At 44.8% G+C, this 25,319-nt stretch overlaps 1 protein-coding gene across 2 annotated transcripts in view; it reads left to right on the top strand.

Moving 5' to 3' along the window:
• The window catches only part of Pcsk5 (proprotein convertase subtilisin/kexin type 5), a 405,046-nt gene that overhangs the window by 361,693 nt on the left and 18,034 nt on the right, over positions 1 to 25,319 (top strand). Inside the window, exons 25-33 of one of the 2 annotated variants that reach the window (XM_029535426.1) lie at positions 960 to 1,002; positions 3,855 to 3,991; positions 5,680 to 5,880; positions 9,860 to 9,940; positions 12,608 to 12,685; positions 15,352 to 15,547; positions 18,076 to 18,293; positions 22,825 to 23,061; positions 24,963 to 25,190. In XM_029535426.1, the coding sequence (XP_029391286.1) occupies positions 960 to 1,002; positions 3,855 to 3,991; positions 5,680 to 5,880; positions 9,860 to 9,940; positions 12,608 to 12,685; positions 15,352 to 15,547; positions 18,076 to 18,293; positions 22,825 to 23,061; positions 24,963 to 25,190 (1,419 nt within the window). The remainder of the gene's footprint in view (positions 1 to 959; positions 1,003 to 3,854; positions 3,992 to 5,679; positions 5,881 to 9,859; positions 9,941 to 12,607; positions 12,686 to 15,351; positions 15,548 to 18,075; positions 18,294 to 22,824; positions 23,062 to 24,962; positions 25,191 to 25,319) is intronic. The other variant, XM_029535430.1, reaches the window with a different exon arrangement.

Here is a 25,319-nt window from a genome sequence, read left to right as displayed (position 1 = left end):
GTTACAGTTGCCTGAAGTAAACTGGTTAAAATCTTCGTGCGCCAAAAGGAATTGTACAGGGTGAAGTTGATCTTTGTGTCCTATGTGAATGGAAGGGGCAAGGCTGGGATGGAGGTTAGAAGGCAGGACAAACTACCAGAGGTACCTGCTTGAAAGAACTTGAGGCCAACAAAGTCAATGGAATCCCCATGGTAATCACATCCAAGAGCAGTACCTTTGGGGCAGCACTGGACATGGACTGAAGGTGGTGACCATTGTCTAAAGCAGCAACTTGAAACCCTGTTCTGAGCCCACAGGGACTCACTGAGTCACTACCGCCAATGAGAATACAACAGTTTCATCCATAAGAAAAATCACAAAGTGGCTGCTTATATTAGGGAAAATATTTGTTGAGATTTAATGGAGACTCCCCAGTAAAACCCCTTCCTACTGGTGGACATCTGTAGAAATACTTGAGAGATCTGTGTCTCTGAGTCAGAAGCTGGTAGCTCATCGCAAATGTGTATGTAGACATGCCCAAGCTCAGCAGAGGCCAAAAGGATCCTGGACTTTGTGTCTGCATCGCTGGGGACCAAGGCCAGGATCTGTCCTATGTAAGTACTCTAGCTGTGAACTAAGCTCCCAGCCCTAAGGACAGCAGGTTCCTAAGGAGGATCAGGGTTGATCTGGAACTTGAAGACCCAGTAGCTTAAGCCTATTCTTCTTTGAAAGTTGGGGCCAATTTTTTTTTTATGGGAAGTCTCATTTTACTACCTTTGGTAAAGATAAATTACAATGTGCTTTATGTAACTAATTAAAATGGTGCAGTCTGTTCAAATATCATTTCTGGGCAGTACATTTCATAAAACTATTCTGGAAGATTAGCTGCCTCCAACCACAACGTTTCCAAAGTCCATTTTTCCAAATAACAAACTTCTGGCAATCATAATTTTTCATTATTGTGGTTTTTTTCCCCCCAGATGATCCAGGAACCTGTACCTCGTGTGCTACAGGATATTACATGTAAGTCTGGCCTTCTTTGTTCGTGACACTAATTTTTCTGCAGCTTAATCATCAGTGACTTAATCCTAACTCCAGTTAGGATTTGCAGGGGGTCCTGCAACCTAAAGCAACTGTCCTGTGTGGGCTATTAATGAGTGAAGAGTCCAGATGTTTTCTTGCCTTGAAGAGAGCCTTCCCTTTCCTGATCCTGGAAGTCATCCATCTTGACACTGGTGTCTAGGAATCTTGCCATGGGTCACCACCATTCAAATTTTGCTTTTTATGGACAGGCTTTAATAATAGAGAAAACTGGATCCCAATGTCTGTGTCAGAGTCAGATGTGCCAAGGGAAGCCAGGTGAGACACTTACCTCTTGATTTCCCCCTGGGTGATGAGAGGCGTGGACCACTAGCTAAAATGAAGTGCAGATAAGCATCATACTAGTGTTCTCCCATATAGATCGATTAAAGCCAAGCCTGCATGTTTCAACATGACCTCCTGTCCCAGCTGCTCTCCCTTCCAGCTCGCCTCACCGCCCGTGCTAGAAGAAAACCAACACAAACAGAAAGACGGAAGGGAAGGGGAGATCAGACTAATCCATGGCCTGCACAGGTCCTATTTGACCACCCACGGCTCTCACCTCCTCCTCTCTTCTCCATCTTTCACCAGCTTGTAAGCAACTTGAGATCTGTATGAGTCCAAGAGACAGAAAGAGTAGATCAGGGAGGCTCTAGTACCCTGCTCACTCTACAGCAAAAAACTAGTGACAAGCCCACATCTCCATTTTTGTGGGTCACCACCTTCTGTCACCATATTCTCTTGCCTTGGCAGAGTCTAAAATCTCAAAATGGTAGGTGGGGAAACAGCAGTAGCAGTGAGCAAGACAGGAGGAAAGGCAGCCCCAGAAGCATCTCAGAAGGTGGGGCCAACCTGAGTTACCAGTAGGGCCCTTGGCTGAAATACTTGGCAAGAAGTATTTCAGATTTCACATTTTTTTCTCATATATCGGAATGGTTACATATAAATGAGATATCTTGGGGAGGGGCCATGTCTCAAACTAGAATCCATGCTTCATATATACCAGAAGGGCAGAGTTGGTGCATCATTTTATATGCTATTTAAAAAATAAATTTTGTGCGTGAAACAAAATTTTGCAGCATCAGGTCAATTTCTCAGAAAGTTCTTAATTTGGGAGCGTTTTCAGATTTGGGAGATTAGGGATGTTATTTTATTTTATGTGTCTGAGTGTTTGCTCGCATTCACTTGTATGTGTGTGTGTGTACCAAATGAAGAAGTAGGCACAGGATCCCTTGGAACTGAAGTAATAAATGGTTGTGAGCTGCCATGTGGAGACCGGGAAACAAACCCAGGTTCCCCTGTGAGAGCATCCAGTGTTCTTAACTGCTGAGCCATCTCCCCAGGTCCTGAACCTGGGCCTCTGGTTGCACCCTAGCTTCCCTAGAACAGCTGGCCGCTGCAGTGACTATGTCAGGCTAGCACTCGGATCCATTGGTGTGGCTTTTCCATTTCACACAGAAGGAGCAGGGGTACAACTCACCGAGATGGCACCGCCTTATTTACGGAAGGCCCTAGTTTGACCCTCGGGATGAGAAATGAACACATTAAAAGATAGAGGAATGGTGAAGAGGCCCCCGGTTGATGAGAATAAGAAAAATCTGGATAATATTTAACGAGTGGAAAATAACTGACAGCATATCATCTGCAATAGCTACAGCAAGGGCTCTCACATCAAAGATGAAGAGTAGACATGCAGGCATTCCTTACGGAGCCCACAGAATTGTCCCATGAAGAACTCTCCCTACCACCCCACACACACACAGAGAGAGAAAATGACCACATAGAAACCGGTGGAAATTCTATACCCTTTCCTCTAATGTTCCCCACCCCCTACCCTGTGCTCATCCAGTGCAACTCTGCACTGAGTCTTCGATCTGACCCTTGTACAAACGCCTCCCCTGCACCTGCTTCCTCTCCTACCCCCACGACACATGCCACTCACCAGATAATTGATGTGTGTGTTTCATAAAACCTTCTGAGAAAGAAATAGGCTGAAATAGTATGCCCTATAGTACAAAGACACAGCATGAGATAACTGTTTCAAAAAACACGCATTTATGACATTTCAGGCTATTTAGCATCAACGGCTAGTTGATGAAGTGCTGGACAATATAAGCTGTTAAGAAGGAATGCTAACATTTTCCCTGATGACTCACTGATGCTTTGAAATTCACCAAAGAGCAAAAGTCAGCTTCCCTCCACTTCCCCTCCAAGTGAATTACAATAACTTGCTATATAACAAGCATAGCGGATCATCTATGCAAGAATCCATATGTGTATATGCATAAGTATGTATTAGCATGTGTTGAGGATGTCAAGGCACTTCCTTGTTAATGATCTGGCTGCAGACATTCTGGTAAGTTGTACAGACCCAATACTGGGCTGTCTCTCACTTTCTAAGAGAACTGTACACACTATCTATTCCAACAATCTTTGGTAAAAACCCCTGTCCTACCTTTCAGGGGATGATGGGAACTTGATATTGAGCATTGTTTCCCATGTGTAGACACTAAAAATCAGTAATGCCTTCCCTGTGGGGAAGACAGACGTGAAGGAACTGATACTTAGCAACCAACACAGGAATCAGTCTCACCGACCCTCCCCTCCCCATAAAGGGGTTCTCAGAGGTACAGAAGAGGTAGTCAATGCCTTGGTTTGATTGGGCAGGACAGACCAAGGGCAGGTTTCTGACCTTGACAACCTGTGCTACAGATAAACGAGTATGAGGAGAGCAAATTGTGGCAGTTCTAGCACGCCAGCCCTCCTCATGGAAGCACGGCATCCTCTCCCCCTAGGTTTGAGCAGCATTGCTATAAAGCCTGCCCTGAGAAGACCTTCGGTGTGAAATGGGAATGCAGAGCCTGTGACACTAACTGTGGCAGCTGCGACCAACACGAGTGCTACTGGTGTGAGGAGGGCTTCTTTCTCTCCGGTAAGCTGGAAAGTGGTAAGAAAAGGCTGTGGGGGTCCAGCAGGCCATCACTGCAAAAGGACCAGTCTCGAATGGATTTCAGAGCCTTTGCACACTGGTGTCTATAGTCCAAAAAAGGAGTTTTAATGTGGTTTGAAAAGAAACATTTCCTACTTCCTCTTGCACTTGGCATTGAAGCACAGTTCACAGTTCACTAGTTAGCCTCAAGTATCTCCAAGTTGGTGGGAACAAGAGCGTCGAGTAGAAACCATGAGCTCTGAGATGGGAGGAGACCTGAAAATTAATGTTTCAGAGCTGAAGTTACCTGGGCTATTCAGAGCCATGGCCCTTTTATTGAAGCAAAAACCTGGAGAAGAGAAAATCATGTTGCAGGTTCATGTGCACTGTATACCTGAACAGGAGCCATTGTCTTGGGTTTTGGTCAACTCATTGAATTCATTGGAAAGATAATTGGGAAAGAAATTTACTGTGAGTCTACCAACTGGGGGCGCTGAGAATGGAGACTACTACAGACAGTTTTCAGTGAGTCAGTGGTTCCCATTTTCTCCCTCTCTGCTCACCCCAATGTGCCCCTCCCTCCCAATGTGTGTGTGTGTGTGTGTATGTGTATTCGTACATGCACACATGTGTGTAGCATCTTTGTAGAGGTCAAAGAAGAACCTCAGGTTGCTTCCGCACTTTGTTTGAGACAGGAACTTTTCATTGGCCTGGAACTTTCTCGAGCAGGCTAGATTAACTGAACTTTTAGGGATCTCCCTGTCTCCCTATCCCATCTCTCCATCACTGTGTAAAGGGGCCCTCCAACACCAACGGTGCCCAACTTAAATGTAAGTGTTAGAGGTCCAAACTCAGGTCCTCATGCTTGCAAGACAAGCATTTTACAGACCCTCGATAATTCCCTTCCTCTCTCTTTCTGAGACAGAATCTCTCAATGCAATTTGCACATCCTGGAACTTGCTCTGTAGACCAGACTGTCCTCAAATTTGCAGAAATCCTCCTGCCTCTGCCTCCGAAGTGATGGGATTAAAATTGTGTGCCTCAATAGTTTTCTTTATTGAGCCATTTTATTTGTAATTTATTAAGGCTTAGAAGTATTGAAAATCTTTATTCAAAGCTCTTTGCCCTTTATGCTTGTCAAATTTATATTTAAGTTAAAAAGGAAAAAAAGTATTGCATTTATTAATTGAAATAACCTAAAGCCATCTTGGTTCACACACATGCAATAAAAAAAAAAAAAAAAAAGTCCTAAAAAGTTCTTCAGTATCTGGCTTTGCATAGCACCAAAAGTCCACCTAGCCAGAGTCCCTCTGTGATGGTTTGTGAATGCTCGGCCCAAGGGAGTGGCACTATTAGAAGGTGTGGCCCTGTTCTAGTAGGTGTGGTCTTTTTTGAGTAGGCATGACTCTATGGGTATGGGTTTTAAGACCCTCATCCTAGCTGCTTGGAAATCAGTCTTCCATTAGTAGCCTTTGGACGAAGATGTAGAACTCTCAGCTCTGCCTGCACCATGCCAGCCTGGAGGCTACCATGCTCCCACCTTGATGATAATGGACTGAAACTCTGAACCTGTAAGCCAGCCCCAATTAAACGTTGTCCTTATAAGAGTTGCCTTAGTCATGTGTCTGTTCACAGCAGTAAAACCCTAACAAGAAACCCTCCTTTACACCTTTTCCCCTGTTCTTCCAAAGGTGGCAGCTGTATGCAGGATTGTGGCCCTGGCTTCCATGGAGACCAAGAGTTGGGAGAATGCAAACCCTGCCACCGAGCCTGTGAGACTTGTACCGGCTCGGGCTACAACCAATGCAGCAGCTGTCAAGAAGGGTTGCAGCTGTGGCATGGGACGTGTCTCTGGTACACCTGGCCCCAAGTGGAAGGCAAGGTCTGGAATGGTACGTACCTGCCAGAGGGAGGCCCAGGATGTCCCCTGCCTTCCTCCCTCTTTGGCACTGTTTCTGAGGAATGTTTTGAAGGAGAATCACATTTGTTCCAAGACTCCTAAGTCTCAGGAATTTGTAAAACTCCCAGGTAGGAAGCTGAGGTAGGCATATGTCCCATAAAGGGCACAGCAGAGGGGAAGGTGACACTGGTTTAAAGAGTGACATGGGAAGTGGCCTGACTCCCCTCTTCTCACAGGCTGCAGAACAGCTTCTCACCTGTGCGTGTCTCTACAATAGAGCAAACCTTCATCTCTGGGGCACCTTTCCAGTGACCCTGGCACATTGGAACTGACAAGCTCTCTAGAGCTGGCACTGGTCTCTTGAAAGCTGCTTTTCCTAGCTGGGGTGGTAGCACATATCTCAATGGTACAGGCCTTGCTCACCTAGGTGCATGGGGCTCTGGATTTGATCCTCAGCACGGGGGTTGGGGGGGGGGAGAACATTGCCCTCCCAGTTGCACAGTGGAAAGCTCTTCAGAGGAAGTGTGAGCAGGGGAGTAGAGATGTGAGAGCTGGGACTCTGACGAGAGCTGCAGGTATCCACTCCTCTGTGCATCTTTAGGCGTGGCCTCTTCACCTCTGCTGCCCCACTGTGGGCTTCCTCCAAGGTAATTATAATCTTTCTATGACATCTTCCATATCTGAGAATTTTAAAAACCCAAGTCCTTTGCTTTCATGTTTCGGGGCAAGGGTCCACTCAGTACAGAGACAGTGGCAGCTGTAGGACGCCACACAAGACAAGGAGGAAGGTGTCCTGCTGGTTTCAGAGAAAGGGTGTCACAGCTGCTGTCCACTATGACACTTCTGCACATCTGACTTTCCTAAGACAGCAATCAAAAGCCAGAGCACCCCAGGCTGTTTCCGACCCAGAGCTAAGAAAGTGACTCGATCCAGATTGGGATATCTTCTGTGAATTATAGCCGGCCCAAGGAGGCTGAAAACGAGTTGCTCTGGCATCTGGGCTTTAAGAAGTGGTCCAAGCCAAGAGGGAAACGGTCTGGTGCTGGGTTTCTTTCTCTGAACATCTGTATTTTATCTGGCATCCAGATGATGAACAGGCACAGGGAGCCAAGAGTCAGAGCCGACTCGATTCCCCAAATGATTACATGTCTCTACAACTGGACTACGCATTTTGCAAGCAAAAAAATGAGACTTTGATTGTTCCCCTTTGTCAGAGCACCACACCCACTCCCCACCCCACCCCACCCCTGCCAACTCCTCTGAAATCACAATGCAATGTTTTTGAAAAAGAAGGATTTATTCCATTCGGGGGCCTCACACTAGTAAGGGAATAGGAGAGCAGAAGAGAATGTTTCTCGTGGCTGGACTAAAGCAATAAAGTCAATGGCATAACTGTACTTTCCATTTCTATGATCTATGAAATAAGACAGGCAAAGCATGAACAAAGAGGGGGGGGGCGTTGGCTCACTAAGCAAGGTAAAGCTACAGTGTGCCTTCCCCAGCAGAAGCACAGAGAGTGCTAGTAAATGGGAAATGCATTCCATTAAGTCTGGGGAGGATTGGCGCCCGATGCCCTCATCTTTCTCCTGCCTTCTTCCCCCCAAAAACAAGGTCAGGAGTGTAATAGGAGAGCAGAGGGTTCCAGAGAGCGAGCCCTCGTTAGCCACACCTTTCAGATGATGGGGAACAGATTTCAGTCATTCTAGGTCAATCCGGAGGAGACCTGAACCAATCATGGAGTGTTTGCAAGAGAATGTAGCTGCCTGGGTAGGAGCAGCCAGCTCTGCAGCCTGGAGTCTGGACTTAAAAAAAAAAAAAAAAAAGATTCAGAAATAGGTAGGATACTAAGCTGGCCTGAACTTCAGCCTACTCCTTCGTCCACACTACTTCCAAAAGAGCACAGTCATGTTTGCATCCCAAGGCCTTGGACAGCTCATGGGTCTACGTGTGCTCTGGGAAGTTGCCTTGAGATGGAATCACTCAATTCTTTCCTTAGCACTGTGGCTAGTCAGGATGATAGTGACATAGGCCATCCTTCTTTGTCACCTACTAAGAGAGTGAGTCCCAATCCCCCTGCAGAGTCCAATGACGGAAAGGACACCACTTACCAGGGCCTGCCAGACAAATCCTGCAGCCAACACCCTTGGGTCCCAAGGATGGCAGGCAACTCTCCTATGTTTTCTAGCCATCAAAAAAAAAAAAAAAAAAAACCAGTCACAGGAAGGCCCTCTGTCCCCCTCATTAAATGTTGTGAAGGTGACTTAGGACATTGTCCCTAATGTCAGAAGTACTGAGCAGGTGGCCTGCATGTGGTGGTGTTGAAACATGCAGGAGCAACAGGCTACCAGCTTCCAGAGACATGGCTTCACCAGACCCGGGAGTGCAGTTTCTCAGTCACTGCAAAGCAGTTTGTCCTTCTGTTTTGTCCTCTGGTAGTCTGGAAAAGTTCCTGCAAACATGCCTGAGAGTCCCCCAGTCCACCCATATCCCTCATGGATTAGAACCAGGCCATAGCAGGCTCTAATTACAGATAGCAATGAAGGACCAATCTACAAAGCACAGCTTGGTGAATGAACTGAAGTTTTTTTGGGTTTTTTTGGGTTTTTTTGTTTTGTTTTGTTTTTTTAATCTCTGACCACATCCTAACAACTCATCGCTAGCCGCTCTTATGATCTTAATTCCCAAGCTCTGGGAAATGCTGGAGTCAGTGAATTTGTGGGAGGAACGTCAACCTCTTTGTGGAGAGATAAATGTTGCATAATAGTAACAGCAGATGGCTTTGAAAAGCCACAGGTACCTGATTCCTAGAAGGGATTTATCCAGCTATGCAGCTATGGGTATACTTGCCTCAGAAGGACGGGATGGTGGCATTTTTAATTACTTCACCAATAGGAAAACACAGCTAGAGGAGCTTAGAGATAAGTAATCCTTTGGCTCAGTGGTACAAAGGGACCATTCGTACTGGCTTGTGCTGATGGCTAAGCATCCAGGAACTGTGTATGTGCATTGTCGGGCTATCGACAGCCTAAAATTAGCTATGGCAGAAATGTTTACACCACAGAGATGGGCAACACTACAAATCGGTGTTGTCTCACCAGCAAAACACGACTTTGATCTCGCTCAGATGACTTGAAAATTAAAACTAATTGCTCAGAAACTTGGGTCCCAGCCCTGCAAATAGGTGACAATAAAATGACCAGAGGAAGAGCAGTAAGCCTAGGATCAGCAAGCCCTGCATTCAAATCCTGCCCTGGCTACTCACTGCAGTGCAACCCTAACGTGTTCTTCCTCCTCTCTGAGCCTGAGTTCCCTCGTGTGTTACGAGAGCTTGAGACCACCGCATACGCCATCTCGTACCTGAGAGACCATTTACATCCGGAAGGACATTAAGAGTCCTGTTTTCCGATCCTTTGACCCAACCGAAACACCAGTTCCCTTACACAGCAGTATTCGCTGAGTCACCCAAGAAAACCATCTGTGGGACGTGAGGTGGCACTGAAGAGCTGTAGTGATCTAAAAAAGATAGTTAGAGAATGCAGGGGTTAGCTAACCAACCAGGATGCCTCTCAGCTGGTCCTGACAGACCACAAGTGCACCCCCTCAAGGATGTTTACGCAGCTTCATTATAACAGCAATCACAACGCATACGTGGGGCTAAGCAATCTATAAAAGTAACCCCCAAAATGAAATATGATTCATACAAAGACATTCACAAAGCTGCTTTCCAAGGCAGTGGCAAAAGGAAACGTCCATATCTATAGTGCTGAATGGCACATGAAGCCTCCATGTCCTACACGAAGAGGGTATGAATGATTCCAATCCACAAGCCATCTCAGGCTGGATCTGTGTGGCAAAGAATACACAGCAGATATTTCTGGGAGGTGGGGGCATACGGGAAGCTTGTCTTCTTCATGGTCCTTCTCTCATTAAAACAAAACACTTTATTTTTTTTAATTAAAAAAAAAAAAAAGAAGCCGAGCCCACTGAAAAGCCATCTTTGCTGAGGAGTCTGCTGCAGGATCGACGAAAGTGGAAAGTTCAAATCAAAAGAGGTAACAGGGAAATAGGGAGGAGCCGGTCATCACCCTGCGGCCATCTTCACTGTGCAGAAAGCATCCCCGGTAGCCACAAGGCCAAGGTGGTGGGGATCCGGAAGCCGTGAGAGAGGAGGCAGGAGGGCCATAAACCATCAGTGAACACCTGGGGAATCTGTGAGACCTGACTGCAGAGGTCTCTGCTACAGCTAAGGTCATTCCCAAGGCGCTGAGTACTATGCCTGGGAAAGGCCCTCGAAAGAGCCCGTATGTAGCTACGGCTGGAGCTCAGCAATAGGGCACGGCCTAGCAACCATGGACTACTGGGCTCCATCCCCACGCTCTAGCCCTGCAAATCTTTAAAAGACCAAGGAATCAATATGTGCCTTCCTGGTTGCTGCGGTGTTGTTTGAAGTAGCAAAGACTGGGAAACTAAATGGCTATTTGAAGAGAGATGGAAGGTATTGTATGCGTAGGGTAAAATATTAGCGTTACCAAAAGGAACGGGGAGATCCTAAAGTCCCTGCAAAGCCTGCTCTCCAAAGATGAGTTTTATTAAAACTCAGGCAAGCCGAGCATTATGGAGCATGCGTGCAGCCCATGTACATAGGAGACAGGGATGAGAGACACACAAAGTCAAGGTCAGGCTAGGCTACATAGCAAGACTCTGTTCCAAACAAACAAAACAAAACAGCCGTTACACACAAATAAAACCAAACCCCATGATACAAAGTGATACAAATAGATCAAATAGTGATGTGAATAGATTCAGGGTGCAGATATATAATCATATGACGATATGCTAAGAAAATAAGAAGGGCCCTGACTTTCTACAGTTGCCTCTAACAGGTACCATTCTTGGTTGAAGAGATTTATTTCCATTTCTTTATTTTCTCTTTTTCATTAGCGTTAGAAAGGCTAGAATTTCTGGAGTCGGGTAAAATAGGAACTGTGAACAAGTTCAAGATTTACTCTCTGAGACTGTTACAAACTGCTGCCTCTGCTTAATTACTGTGAACTGCTTGTTCGGAGCTCCCTCTGCTGGACACAAGGGGATACTGAAGCACTCTAGACCTACTTTATGCAGTAAACCAGATTGTTAAATATATATATAATTAAAAACTTGTATCTGTGGATATCAAGTGAATTTGACAAATATTGAAAAAATAAAACCAATTTCTTTGTGAGTAATATATCTTAGTATAAAATGTGAAAGTCAGCCTGTGGCCAGACTCAACTTAGCGTTGCAGGGCTCAGGGATGGTGACTACCCTTCTTTGAGCATCCCAGCATGCTTCTACCCTCCTGATGCCTTTTCTTAAGGCCCAGATCTGTCTCCAGGGGGCAGAACTGCCATTCTAGGAAGCCTGTAGACTTTTGTGACAACTGTTGTCACTGGACTCTATACAGGCTACTTAGGTGTTCCCAGTGTCTCCTCCTACTCGGGGAAGAGAATATCAGTCCATCATCAGCTCTCACTATATACTGTAAAGCCAGGGCAAACTTATCACTCCAAACTACAAAAGTCTTGCCAATCGGCGTGGCAGCTTGGTCAGTCGTTTAGACACACATGCATTATGGATGTATATGTGTGCATTCCGTGTGCATTCCGTGTGCATACGGCACGTGTGTTTTTACATCAGTCCTATCTCCTACCAATCTGTACTCCACCTTAGTCTCTTCCCCTGCAAGGCAGCAGCTTTATAATAATAAATGCTGTCATAGAACCAAGACAGGCCTCCCGGTGCCCTTCCCAGTGGGGGGGGGGGGCTCAGAGATTGGGTGGAATAACAATTGAGGAAAAAGAAAGGGAGCAAGGGGAGTGGGTGGGGCTCTGTTACTGAGTCACCCACCATGCTAAGCACTTAGCACGCACACTGTCTTAACTGAGCGACTGTGTTAAACACTTCCTACGGTGTCTCGCTGAGTAAGCACTTCAGACATGCCGTCGGCATCAAGCAGGACACACACTGTCTCACTGCGCTTCATGCTTCCACAAGGGAGAAACCATTTTCTCTCCTTTTACAGACACAGAAAGTAGGACTCGGAGAGTTTAATTACCGTATCCATGGTTACTCCACCCATAAGCAGCACAGCTGGGATCCAATGGCAGGTGTACGTAGCGAGCCATCTACACCCGACTCCCAGGAGGAGAAGAGGGTCAAGAAAAGGAGGCATAAGGCAAAGAGGAAGGAATCAGAGCCACTATGATCACCTGGAGCTAATTCCCCTGTGGGAGATGCACTGGGAAGGTCTCCGAGTGGACTGAGCTGGGGTGGGTGAAGGCTGCCCCGTGTGTATGAAAACCTGTCCCAGGAGCTTTCTGAGGTAGCTTCCTGGAAATGTCTGCCTTCAGATGCTCTTGGAGGGAGAGTGCAAATACACAAACACATGGACAGGCAGACAGACATTCACGGTATGAACACATGAAAGCAGAATGATTTGTTATCTCAAATATCCCCCCCCCCCCCCCCACACACACACCGTAATGTTACAATTCTCTGGTGAAGTTTCAAGAGAATCCCTGATAATCATTTTCCAAGGAATGAGTAAGAAAAAGAATGAATAGATTCTACATCCTAGCAGTGGGTAGTAGCTGAGTTACTGCGAGCGGAGCGGAGCTACTTCTCCAACACTGTAAGGCTATGTGACAAGGCCAAGTCTAATGTGTTTCTTGCCTATACAGATACGACGAACCAGTATCAACCTTGTCACTCTTCTTGTAAAACCTGCAATGGATCTCTCTGCGCTTCATGTCCGACAGGTCAGTGTGGAAGGGGAGACAGCGGTGGCAGCTGAACCCGGGCACCATCACTGTTCCTGCATGGCAGTGGTGGTTTGTGTTCAGATGCATGATATTGATCTAGTCCCGTCACTGGGGCTTCTGGGAACACACGGGAAACCAAACGGTGACCAGGAGTAAAACTGAGCTTCCTGGTGCAAAGAAACACACAATGAAGCTGTGGGTTGTCTTGTCCATAGAATGTGCTGGAATCTGTGGGTACGTCACAGTTTGAATCTCTTATTCTTCTGTCTTAGACAAATGAGGTTAAGGCTGAGGATAAGTATAGGGATGAACACATTGCCTACGATCTCCTTCCTTGTCAATTCTGCACTTAGTACTGGGGGGAGGGGGAACAGTAGCTTATTTCCTTAAAACTTACGTTCTTTATGGAAACACTAGATTGTCTATGTAGTGCATTAGCATAATAAAATTATCACTAGGGGCTGGAGAGATGGTCTAACACCGTGGATAAGAACACGCACTTCTCTTGCAGAGAACCTGAGCTCACTTCCTAGCATCCACAGTTGGGAGGCTCACAATTACTTGTAACTCTGGTTCCTGGGGTCTGATACCTATGGTCTTTGTGGGCACCTGTGCTCACATGCACATGCACTCAGACGTATGTATGCACATAATTAAAAATAAAACAAAAACACATCTTTAACAATTATTATTAGAAGAGCCATGTGAGTGCACAGCGTTATGAATAGAATCGGCCACTTATTCTCCTGCAATGTGTTCCAGTACTTTCTATGAATATCCGAGATACCAACAGGACCAAGTCCGTATGTGCTGTTTGTCCTATAACATGCATTCCTTTGATCAACTTGAGCTTAGAGATCAGACACAATAAGAGAATAAAAACAGCTAATAATAAAACAGAAAAATGTGATAATATACTGGAATAAAAATTTTATAACTTCAGAACATTTACTTCTGCAGCTTTCACTTATTATTGTGAACCTGGGCTGACCCCAGGCAACTGAGACTTTGAATAAAGCCCTGAGCGAGGTCTGTTGTAGTGAGATCAGACACAAGGCAGCATTTTCCATGATAGATGGGTCAGGACTGTAAGCATGCAAGCAGCTACACCCAAACACTGAAAGATGGTTTAGAATTTTAGAGTGGAGATCAAGTGTTTACGTGATTGATTCATACATTGATTGATTGACTGACTGACTGTAACCATCTCACTATGTAGCTCTGGCTGACTTGGAACTCACTATGTATAGCAAGCTGGCCTCAGACTCTCAAAGATCTTCACGTCTCTCTCTGTCTCCCAAGTGCTGGGATTAAAGTCACTCACACCACACACACACCTGCACCACCACCCTTTTTGCAAATTTCTATTTCATTTATTTATTTGGAGGATATGTGTGTGGTGTGTGCCAGTACATGAACATACATGTGGACATGCATGTAGGAGCCAGAGGTCAAACATGGCTGTTGTTCCTCAAGACGGCCTTCCAATTTGGTTGGTGAGGTTTGCTGTTGGTTGTTGGTTTTTTGTTGTTGTTGTTGTTGTTGTTGTTGTTGGGTTTGTGTTTTGGTTTTTTTTTTTTTTTTTTTTTTTTTTATGGTTTTGGTTTTGGTGTTAGAGAGGACTCTCATTGTCCTGGCACTTACCCATTTGGCCCCAGGGATCTTCCTTTCTCTAGTCCTTAGTCCTGGGAGTGTAAGCATTCCCTGCTATGCCCGGCTCTTTATGANTTGTTGTTGTTGTTGTTGTTGGGTTTGTGTTTTGTTTTTTTTTTTTTTTTTTTTTTTTTTTTTGGTTTTGGTTTTGGTTTTAGACAGGCCTCTCATTGGCCTGGCACTTACCCATTTGGCCCCAGGGATCTTCCTTTCTCTAGTCCTTAGTCCTGGGAGTGTAAGCATTCCCTGCTATGCCCGGCTCTTTATGAGTTCCAAGGCTCACATTTGTGTCCTTACCCTTGGATGGTGAGAACAATTCTGAGATCTCCCAGTCCCTTATTGGTGTTTCAATCTTTATTACATGTATATATCTGTTTGTTTATGAGTATGTGTGTGTGGTGTGCACATTCCACAGCATGCACGTGGAGGGTGAGAGGACACTTCCCGGAGTTGGTTCTCTCCTTCCACCGCGTGGGTCCCAGGACTTCAGCTCAGTTAATCCAGCATGGCAGCAAGCACCCTACCTGCTGAACCCTCTCACTAGCCCACATTTGCTGTTTAAGATAACAATAGCCGTCTTTGTGACTAAGCACACTTAGAAGTGGAACATTCTGTTCAAGGGAAGCATACCTGGAAAAATTGCTTGCATGTCTGTCTCATTCATTCCAGACGGTTGGGGAAAGGCAGGAAAGAGGACCAGTGTAGCATCTCACATGTGCCTGCGGCATATATGGCAAGACTGGTCAGCAGGACAAAGGGAAGCCTAGAGTGATCGGTCTCTAACCGTCAGACTGTGCAAAAGCAGGACCAAGCCCCTAGGGCCAATTTCCTTCCTAACGATTTAACTGATTAATATATATATAGCATGATCTAGTGTTTCAAATACTCAGACTTTGAAAAACGATTTTTAAAAAATCAAAGCCTCTATGTGTGTGAGTCCTCTCAATAATATGTGTGCTATCAGGATCAACCATGACAGCTGTTCTCTGCCCTTGTGCCCTGGTTTCTAGGGATGTACCTGTGGCTGCAGGCCTGTGTTCCTTCCTGTCCCCAAGGCACTTGGCCATCAGTCACCAGTGGCAGCTGTGAAAAGTGTTCCGAGGACTGTGTCTCCTGCTCTGGCGCCGACCTTTGCCAGCAGTGCCTGAGTAAGCCGGACAACACTCTGCTCCTCCACGAGGGCAGGTGCTACCACAGTTGCCCAGAGTAAGTCTCCACCTCCCACTGACGTCATACTCCTACCCAGTCTCCACAGTTCCTCTGAGCAACTCCTTCCTTCCACAGAACTCTCTCTGCATACTCAGCACCTGCATAAATGATACTCATTGACTATGACATCACCGTGGGCCACAGCAGCCAAAACTTAACATAAGGCCAGATGCCCACTTTTCCCTATGACTTATCTACGCATGAATTTTTGCTTCTGTGATAGTAGTCACGTGACCCGTGTTGCACCACAGTGGGGATGTGTTCTTAAAAGGACATTTTTAGGTGATGTTATCCATCACTGGATGATCTTCACACTGTTCTTATGCAAATCTAGATACTGCAACCTCCTACACATAGAGTCTATGTGGTATGGACACATGAGACCCCTCATTGACCAAAACATGTTTGGTGGTGCCTGGCTATTCTTTTCCCACCTTGTACCAGTAATTGGTGCAGAGTCGAGAGATGAGCCTCTTCTAAACTTTCAAGCAGGAGAGTTGTGAGTTATATATAGTAACAATAGCTACTTATTTATTGATTGCCCTCTCATTTAAAATCCCGTTAGAGTTCTATGAGAGGAAGGAGCTGATCTGAGGGACTGTTGACTTCACCAACAGGATTCACCTGTGAGGGAAGAGAAAAACAGACCAGAAGTAACAAACATAGCAAAAATGACAATTTTCCCACATGACAATGTTAGGAAGCCCTACATTGGTAACTTTGGTGGCACTGGGGTCACCAGAAGCCCCATCTTTCCATTTTGCCTTTGTTCCTTCCTTGGCTGACGTCCCTTGCAGCCCCGTAGAGCCTCAGTTGGTATTGTCTGTCTCAGTTACAGGTATCACCGTCCCAGTCAGTGATGAGCAGCTTAAGGGATAACTGTCCTCCTTCGCTCCCTCTTCCCCTTCCTCCCTCCCTCTATCCTTTCCCAGATTTCCTTCCAATACCACCATCTAAACTGGTCTCTAGAATAAGGATAAAGAGCTGCCATCTGCCTTTATCTTTTGGGGCATCTGAAGGTCTCTTAGTGATTCCTAAGACTGCATAGTACCAAACCCTATGTGTAAATGCTCTATACTTTCACACCCATGATGAAATTCAGTTTATAAATTAAGCACAGTTAAATGTTAATAAAAATAAAGCTATTATAGCAATATAATGAAATAAGGTACATGAATATGGTCCCTTCTCACAATATCTTATTGTATTGTACTCACTTGTTACTATGTGACATTATTCCCAGAAACCACATGGTGACTCACAACCATCTGTAATGGGATCCCATGCCCTCTTCTTGTATGTACTCATATAACTAAAATAAATAAATCTTAGAAGGAAAGAAAGGAAGGAAGGGAGGGAGGGAGGGAGGAAGGGAGGGAAGAAAGAAAGAAAGAAAGAAAGAAAGAAAGAAAGAAAGAAAGAAAGAAAGAAAGAAAGAAAGAAAGAAAAGAGAGAGAGAAAGAAAGANGAAAGAAAGAAAGAAAGAAAGAAAGAAAAGAGAGAGAGAAAGAAAGAAAGAAAGAAAGAAAGAAAGAAAGAAAGAAAGAAAGAAAGAAAGGAAGGAAGAAAGGAAGGAAGAAAGGAAGGAAGAAAGAAAAAACCTGTCTCAACGGCATGGTGAAAGTGATAGAGGAAGGCCCCCAGTGTCAATTATTGGCTTCCACACATCCATGCACAAGTATGCACACATAGGCTTTGTCTTAGTTAGGGTTTCATTTCTGTGAAGACACCATGACCAAGGCAACTCGTATAAAGGTAAACATTTAGCTGGGGCTGGCTTATAGTATCAGAGGTTCGGTCCATTATCATCAAAGCAGGAAGCATAGCGGCATCCAGGCAGGCATAGTGGTGGAGGGACAAAGTGTTCTATATCTTGACCCAAAGGCAGCCAGAAGGAGACTCATTCCAGCTAGCAGGCAGCCAGGAGGAAGCTCTCTTCTGCACTGGGTGGAGCCTGAGCATAGGAGGAAACCTCTAAAGCCCACCCCTACAGTGACACACTTCCTCCAACAGGGGTCACTCCTCCCCATAGCGCCACTCTCTATGGATCAAGCATATTCAAATCAGTACACGTGCATACACATATACTATACACACACACACACAAATAAAACATAGAAAGAAAAAACATAGTACTAGACCCCTTAAATAGTAGATGCCAAAAGTTCTTTCCAGAGTCAGACCTGTTTTGAAATATCTGTGTGTGTGTGTGTGTGTGTGTGTGTGTGTGTGAGTGTGTGTTGAAATATTTTTATTGTAAAGTAAAAATCTAACAGAGAGAAAAGACGACGACAATTTGGGGATGAATCAGGACAAAGTTTTAAACAAATTAAATGCCTTTAAACAAACCCAGTTCCCTAGAAGATACCCACCCCTTTCGTTCTGTTTTTCTAGACATTTTTTTCACAACCTTTCCTCAGTGAGTCTTGTAGGTCCATTTTGATTAACAAGAGGAGCAACCATGTCTTTTTTGGTCTCAAACCCATCTCTCATTGACATCATTGCAATCCCCCTTCTTTCCACAGGGGCTTTTATGCAAAAGATGGTGCTTGCGAACACTGTAGCTCCCCTTGCAAAACATGCGAAGGAAATGCCACCAGCTGTCACTCTTGTGAAGGAGACTTCGTCCTAGACCATGGGGTGTGCAGGAAAACTTGCCCTGAAAAGCACGTGGCCGTGGAAGGAGTCTGCAAGCACTGTCCAGAGAGGTGCCAGGACTGCATCCATGAGAAAATTTGCAAAGGTACCTGGAAGCATCCTGATGGAATAAAACATTCTCTCCACACAAGGGAACATGTGGACAAAGTGAAAGGAAACCGCCAAGGCTTTCTTTTTCACAAAAGGGGTGTGCTGTGACCAAAACTGGTCTAGCAAGCACACCGACCAGCAAATCTGATAGGTGTCTATCCTAATGCAGGAGTACTGTGTCTTTCCCCTATTGACTGGGGTCCAACCTCACAGTCTTTCACAGTTGGCTAATTTTAAAACAATTTGTGGAAAGAAAATAAAGGAAGTGGGCAAGTGCTTGGCCTCCCTGAACCATCAAGTTTGGAGAATGTGGGGAGAGGCATGAGGCAGGTCTTTATAAAAGAAAGCTTTACTAGGTAGAGAAAATAAAACGATTTGAATTCCTTTGCATAAAGTTTGTCCAGGGTGAAAGCGATTGGTAGTATATTGGCCCTTGGTGGACTGACCAGCCATCATTCTTAGAAAACAATCCATAAACATTCTCACAATCCCAAGGGGATCCTGGCCCTGTGGAGCCACTGGCTGGGGCCACGATCTGAGAACCAAAAAACAATCAGTCTCCACCTTCAGTGAAATTCATCATCTGCTGGACTATGGCTGAGGAAGTTGGGGGTGAGATAGACTGCTTCCTTTGCGAACTCTATAAGCTAAGATAAACAAGGGCATACGAGATGTCTATTCTGGAGACAGACATGAATGGCCATGGCCTAGGAACACAGATTCAGGTCACCTTACGTTCCATGGTTCAATGTGACAAGTTCATGACATTTTCCTAGTTAGAGCAAGTCATAAATCGAGGCTCTTTCTAAAGCACTGGTGGCAATAGCAGGCAGCAGGGTTTCACCAAAGTTAGGAGCTCTCTGCTCTAGGCCCCACGTACTACCTGATCATAATTAGAGCTTTGAGGTTTGTAGAAGTTGGTCTGTGAAGTTTCCACATTACAAAAGAATTTACCTGACAGTCACAGGGTTCAACACAGAGGTAGTCAATGGGCTGCTAAAGAGCTAAAGAAAGTCTACAATAATTGACTTCTGGATCCACACCATTCCACCATTCCATAATAGTGAAGTCCTAATCAGCTGGATTGGTCTGGAAGAATCCTCAGCATGACTGTTGCTTTTGTTCTTCAGTGCATATATAGCATTACCCAGGGCACTCGGGTTACAGATAAGAACCTCAAAACTCCACTCTGAATTCAAGGTCTTACAGTAGAGACCGATCTGTCTCAAATATAAAAACACAAGTCACAGAACTGACTGGAAAATCAGTTCTAAGATATGAGAGAAAAATGTAGATGGCGCAGTGAGTGAAGGCACCTACCACCTTTGATCCCATGTGGTGAAAAGAGATAAAACAACTCCTGCAAATTGTCCTCTGACCTCCCTGCTTTCTCCACAGCAGACATGTCACACACACACACACACACACACACACACACACACATACACACAACTACATACATGTAGAATAAGTTGAAAAGCATAAAGTTTAGGCAACTTCAACCTGAGGAATAATGCTATGGCTTGAACAGGTCTTTTTCTTTGGAACAAGTTCCAAAGAAAAGGAGACTCAGACCTATGCAAAGGATTCACTTCATGTGATCTATAGGGTTTTCTGAACCCACCCCTAATATGAGAGGGAACACAAAGTGACTAGTAATGTATTCTTCATGATGATTAAACATCTGTTCACAGATCTATCCTGTCAAAGAATGAAAAACTAACAAATCTTACAATCCCCAAGCCTCCTTCTATATGAAATCACATTTTGGGTTATTTGTCATAGTTTCAAGAATCTGTTTATATTTTCCAATTTATTTTTCTTTGAGAATTTCATACAGTGAATAGTGTAGACTTACACTTCTTTGCCTTCCTCTGCCCCCTCCAACTACTCCAGTGTTTGCTTCTACTCACAAGTTCTGACTTCTTCTATAATTATCATAGATTATATATACTATATATAATAATGCTAAATATATACACAATATATTCTATAATGTGTATATATGCATATATTAACTATATTCTACTGAGCCCATTTACTGTTGCTCTTATGTACATTTGCCTAGGGCTGACAACTTGGAAATAGCCTCTCTTCTCTCTCTCTCTCTGTCTCTATCTATCTATCTATCTATCTATCTATCTATCTATCTATCTCTCCCTCTCTTTCTCCAGACATTACCTGTAGTTCTTCATGAAATTTACCTTGTGCATTTTGGCATGTTAGATTTTGTTGTCAGTATGTAGGTCTTTTTCGCACAACCATTTTGATGAGATATTGTGGGTATAGCATCCCTGTCACATTTGGAAGACATGTTCTAGCAGCATATATCCTGGTCCTCTGGCTATTTTTTTTTTGAGACAGGGTTTCTCTGTGTAGTCCTGGCTGTCCTGGAACTCACTTTGTAGAACAGGCTGGCCTCAAACTCAGAAATCCGTCTGCCTCTGCCTCTGCTGGGATTAAAGGCGTGCACCACCACGCCCGGCTCCTCTGGCTCTTATAATCTTTCCACACCTCTTTCTCATATTCCCTGAGTATATAGTGGTTGTGTAGTAGATATACCAGTTGGGTCTGCATAGTGAGTTCCAGGACAGCCAGAGCTACATACTGAGATCATGTCTCAAAAGACAAACAAACAAACAAACAAACAATAATGTAGTTAGAAATTGTATTGGTTTAGGACAATGTCAGTAATAGGTTTTCTACCAGGATCAGAAAATTTATCAGGGACCATCACTAGAAAGAACAGATTCCCAATCTGTCTTTGTCTCTGCCTTTCTGTCCCTCTCTGTCTCTTTCTCTTTCTTCCTGTCTTTCTCTCTGTGTCTCTTTGTCTCTGTCTTTCTCTGTATCTCTGTATCTCTATCTATCTATCTATCTATCTATCTATCTATCTATCTATCTATCTCTGCAGCCATTGTATGTAGTTATTCATGCATGGATGGGGCCTTGTGAAATTTCCCATGTGCAGTGTGTGTGTGTGTGTGTGTGTGTGTGTGTGTGTGTGTGTGTGTGTGTGTGTGAATGTTTCCCTATAGTTTTTTCAAACACCCTTGGTAGTATTTTACTTTCCTCCCCCCTTCTGTCTCTCTCTGGGTCTCTTTCTGGGTCTGTCTTTCTCTGTCTCTCTGTCTCTCTGTCCCTCTGTCTCTCTGTCTCTCTCTCTCCCACACGTTCAGGCTCCCACCTCATTTTCTCACTCCTATTACCTGTGTCCTTCCAGCCCCTTTTCTAGAGCTCCTTCTTTTCTAGAGCTCCTTCTGCCCTCTCCCACCATGACCCTTTCCACCTTTCCCAGTCTCTGCAGATTCTTTGGGTCAAATACTGAAGTCTAAAGATTCAGAAAAAGAATCCACAAACATTAAAGAATATACAGCATATCTTTCTGGGCCTGGGTTAGCTTGCCCAGTATGATAGTTTCTAGTCCTAACCATTAGCCTGCGAATTTCATGATTTCATTTTTCTCTGCATCTCAATAGTATTCCACTGTGTGACTGTATCACATTTTCAGTATTTGTTCACCGACTGATGAACATTTAGGCTGTTTCCATTTCCTAGGTATTGTGAGTAAAGCAGCAATGAACATAGCTGAGCAAGGGTCTAAGATAGAGTCCATTGGTCATATGCCAAGGAGTGGTCTAGCTGAATGATATGGTAGGTCTACTTTAGCTTTTTAAGAATTCTACATCCTGATTTCCATAGAGACTGTAATAGCTTTCAATCCTACAAACCGTTAGTGGACTTCTCCTTTCCCCATTTCTTCACCAGACTTTGTTGTCGATTGTTTTCTTGATCTTAGATAAAATTTCAAAGTAATCTTAATTTGCATCTCCCTGGTGACTAAAGATGCTGAATATTTTAAAAGTGCTTCTTAGACATTTTCACTTCTTCTTTTGAGAATTCTCTGTTCAGAGCTATGGTCCATTTTTTTTAATGGATCATCTGTTTTCTTGATTTTTTTTTGAGGCCTTGGTATATTCTGGATATTAATCCTCTGTCAAATGTACAGCTGTCAAAGATTCTCTCCTCTGTGGGCTTCATCCTCACTCAACTTATGGCTTCCTTTAATACACCAGAGCATTTTAGTTTTATGAAGGCCTACTTGACAGTTGTCGGCCTTTATTCCTAGGCAAATGAAGTCCTATTCTGAAAGTCCTTTCCTGAACCTGTAAGGCAGTGCCTGTTTTCTTCTATAAGTTCCAGTGTTTGTGGTTTCACACTGAGGTCTTTGGTGGAGTTTGGTCATTAGGAGTTGATTTTTATGACGCTGAAACTTTGTGCACCTAAAAGGTACAGGCCACTTCAGTACAAATCCAAGATCATATACTCAGGCCACCATGTGTGGCCTCCTGTCCCAAAGTACAGATTGTGAGATATTGGGATACACCCTGGTTAGATGGGGAGGGGCAAATGTCAGACTAGGCTAAGAGGTTCCGAGAGCTGAGAAATGGGCTAGCCCACCACAAGAGTGATGACTTCTTCTGACCAATCTCTGAGGATAACCTGCTGCTTCCTCCTTTCCTCAGAGTGCATGCCTGACTTCTTTCTATACAATGACATGTGCCATCATTCCTGTCCCAAGAGCTTCTACCCTGACATGCGCCAGTGTGTCCCCTGCCATAAAAACTGTCTGGAGTGCAATGGTCCCAAGGAGGATGACTGTAAGGCATGTGCTGACACTTCTAAGGCTCTCCACAATGGATTGTGCTTGGATGAGTGCCCTGAAGGAACCTACAAAGAAGAAGAGAATGATGAATGCAGAGGTAAGAGTTTCTGGGCTGCATGACTGAGCAAAGAAGGCTGGGGAGCCTGTCCGCACAAAGCATGCTCTAAGACTGCCATAGTGCCCAGCCACAGCTCTCAGAACACTCTTAACTTCCCTGCTCAAGGAAAGAGATTTTGAATGAGAGTTCATTTTTAAAATACATCGTTCATAAGCTTTGAGCATGTGAATCTGGCTAGTTACAGATGACATGACCCTACTAATGGCACATGCTCCATCGAAAAGGATTCTCCATGTAAAGGTTTCCAAGAGAAGGTGAGCTTTTAAAGCCTGTCCTTGGGGGTTTAGTCCACCAATGAGTTCATATACTTAGTAAAAGGTTCCATGGAGAACTTCCTCCATGCCTGTCATCTCCCTTCCCTCTCTCCTCTCTTCATGACCGCCCTCCTTCTCTTCAGCTCTTCCTAGCCCAAGTCCCCATTCATCTTCCATTTGTCAGTTCTGTGACTACATGTTTTCAAAGGGGACTGTTGGAACTGGAGAGCAGCAGGTAGTAAAGACCTTGCCTAGCCTTACCCAGGTCCTGTACTCTACTCTTAGCACTGAATGAAACAAGAAAACAAGAAAGGAGACAGGATCTGCAGTTTCCTCAGCACCCTTATTTTCAACTGGGCATTAATCTTTCTTCATCTCTTTTTATTTGCCAGGATACAGAAAAATAAATTGTAAATTATGAGATGATTTCTGAAATAAAAGAGGAAGACATTCCAGGAGACAGGATTTTTTAAAGCCCTGGGATGGATTGCCATCTTCCATGAACCCCTGGGTCTGAACTGGCAAGAGCACTTGTTAAGGGTCTAGATTCCCATCCTGGTCTGTCTCCCACAACCTCCAGATGGAACCTTCCTATGCCACATAGGGTGGCCTTAAGCTAGCCCTCCTCTTGCCTTAGACTCCCAAGGGCTAGGGTTACAAATGTGTGCCACAATCCATGACTGATTCTATCATCTTCTAGCGGAGTGGCTTAGCATCTTTGGTCCTAATTCTCTGATGCAGAGAGTAAAGCCCATCCATCCAGTAATGCTGAGAGCATCTTCTGCATGCTGTGTGCTGCTCTAAGCCTGGAGAGTGGCACACACAGACTTCTGCTCTCACAGAGCTCACATTCTATTTGGAAAGGAAGATGCTGAGGACAGTGAGCCAAGAGAAACAAGTAGGAGAGCAAAGTCAGGGTGTGAAAAGGAGCAAGGAGCAGTTGACATTTAAGAGATGTTTTTTTTTTGTTGTTTTGTTTTTGTTTTTCGAGACAGGGTTTCTCCATGTAGCCCTGGCTGTCCTGGAACTCACTTTGTTGACCAGGCTGGCCTCGAACTCAGAAATCTGCCTGCCTCTGCCTCCCAAGTGCTGGGATTAAAAGCGTGCGCCACCACGCCCGGCTTAAGATGTTTTATAAAATACCACCAAAGAGAGGGAGCAATCAATATAGGAAGAAACTGTCACATGTCCTCAAGAAAAGGATTCCAAGTAAAGGGGATAATGATTACTGACTCTAAGAGTGAACTGTTCTGCAACTGATTGTCTAACATATCTGCCAAGCAAGCCCCTGTTGTATGCAGACCCTCACACACTGGCACTGTGCATCTGCAGTGAACACCAAAGATGCCCTTTACCACTGGGCAATTATAATGCACTCCAACAATTACTTCCCTAGTGATTGGATAGAGGTATTTTGATAGATTATGGAAAGACCATGACAACAGGAACTTTGATGGTAGAGAGCCACATACTAATGTGCAATCTTTCTCATAGTGTGGCATGACCATGACCCCATTCCCTTGGCACAGCCATAGAAGCCTCCAGGAGAAAGAAGTTCATTTCTTAGTGGGGTGTCCCAGCCATGCCCATCTCTCACCCCTACTTGTTTGCCTGCTGTGCCTGCAGATTGCCCCAAGTCCTGCCTGATCTGCTCGTCAGCTTGGACCTGCCTGGCCTGTCGGGAAGGCTTCACAGTAGTGCATGATGTCTGCACGCCACCCAAGGAGTGTGCAGCCGTCGAGTACTGGGATGAGGGCTCCCACAGGTGCCAGCCGTGTCACAGGAAGTGCTCCCGCTGCTCAGGACCTTCTGAGGACCAGTGCTATACCTGTCCCAGAGAGACTTTTCTTCTCAGTAAGTTGTAATGCTTATTATGCCCAAGGCCAGCTGTGAACCTGTTGGGCATGCTGCCTAATGCCCAGTATGGATCAATCTCTCTCTCTCTCTCTCTCTCTCTCTCTCTCTCTCTCTCTCTCTCTCTCT

Source organism: Mus pahari, chromosome 1 (assembly GCF_900095145.1).
Source record: "Mus pahari chromosome 1, PAHARI_EIJ_v1.1, whole genome shotgun sequence".
Classification (NCBI taxonomy): Eukaryota; Metazoa; Chordata; class Mammalia; order Rodentia; family Muridae; genus Mus; species Mus pahari.
The sequence above is the reverse complement of the archived record's forward strand: the minus strand, read 5'-3'. Positions and strand labels throughout refer to the sequence as shown.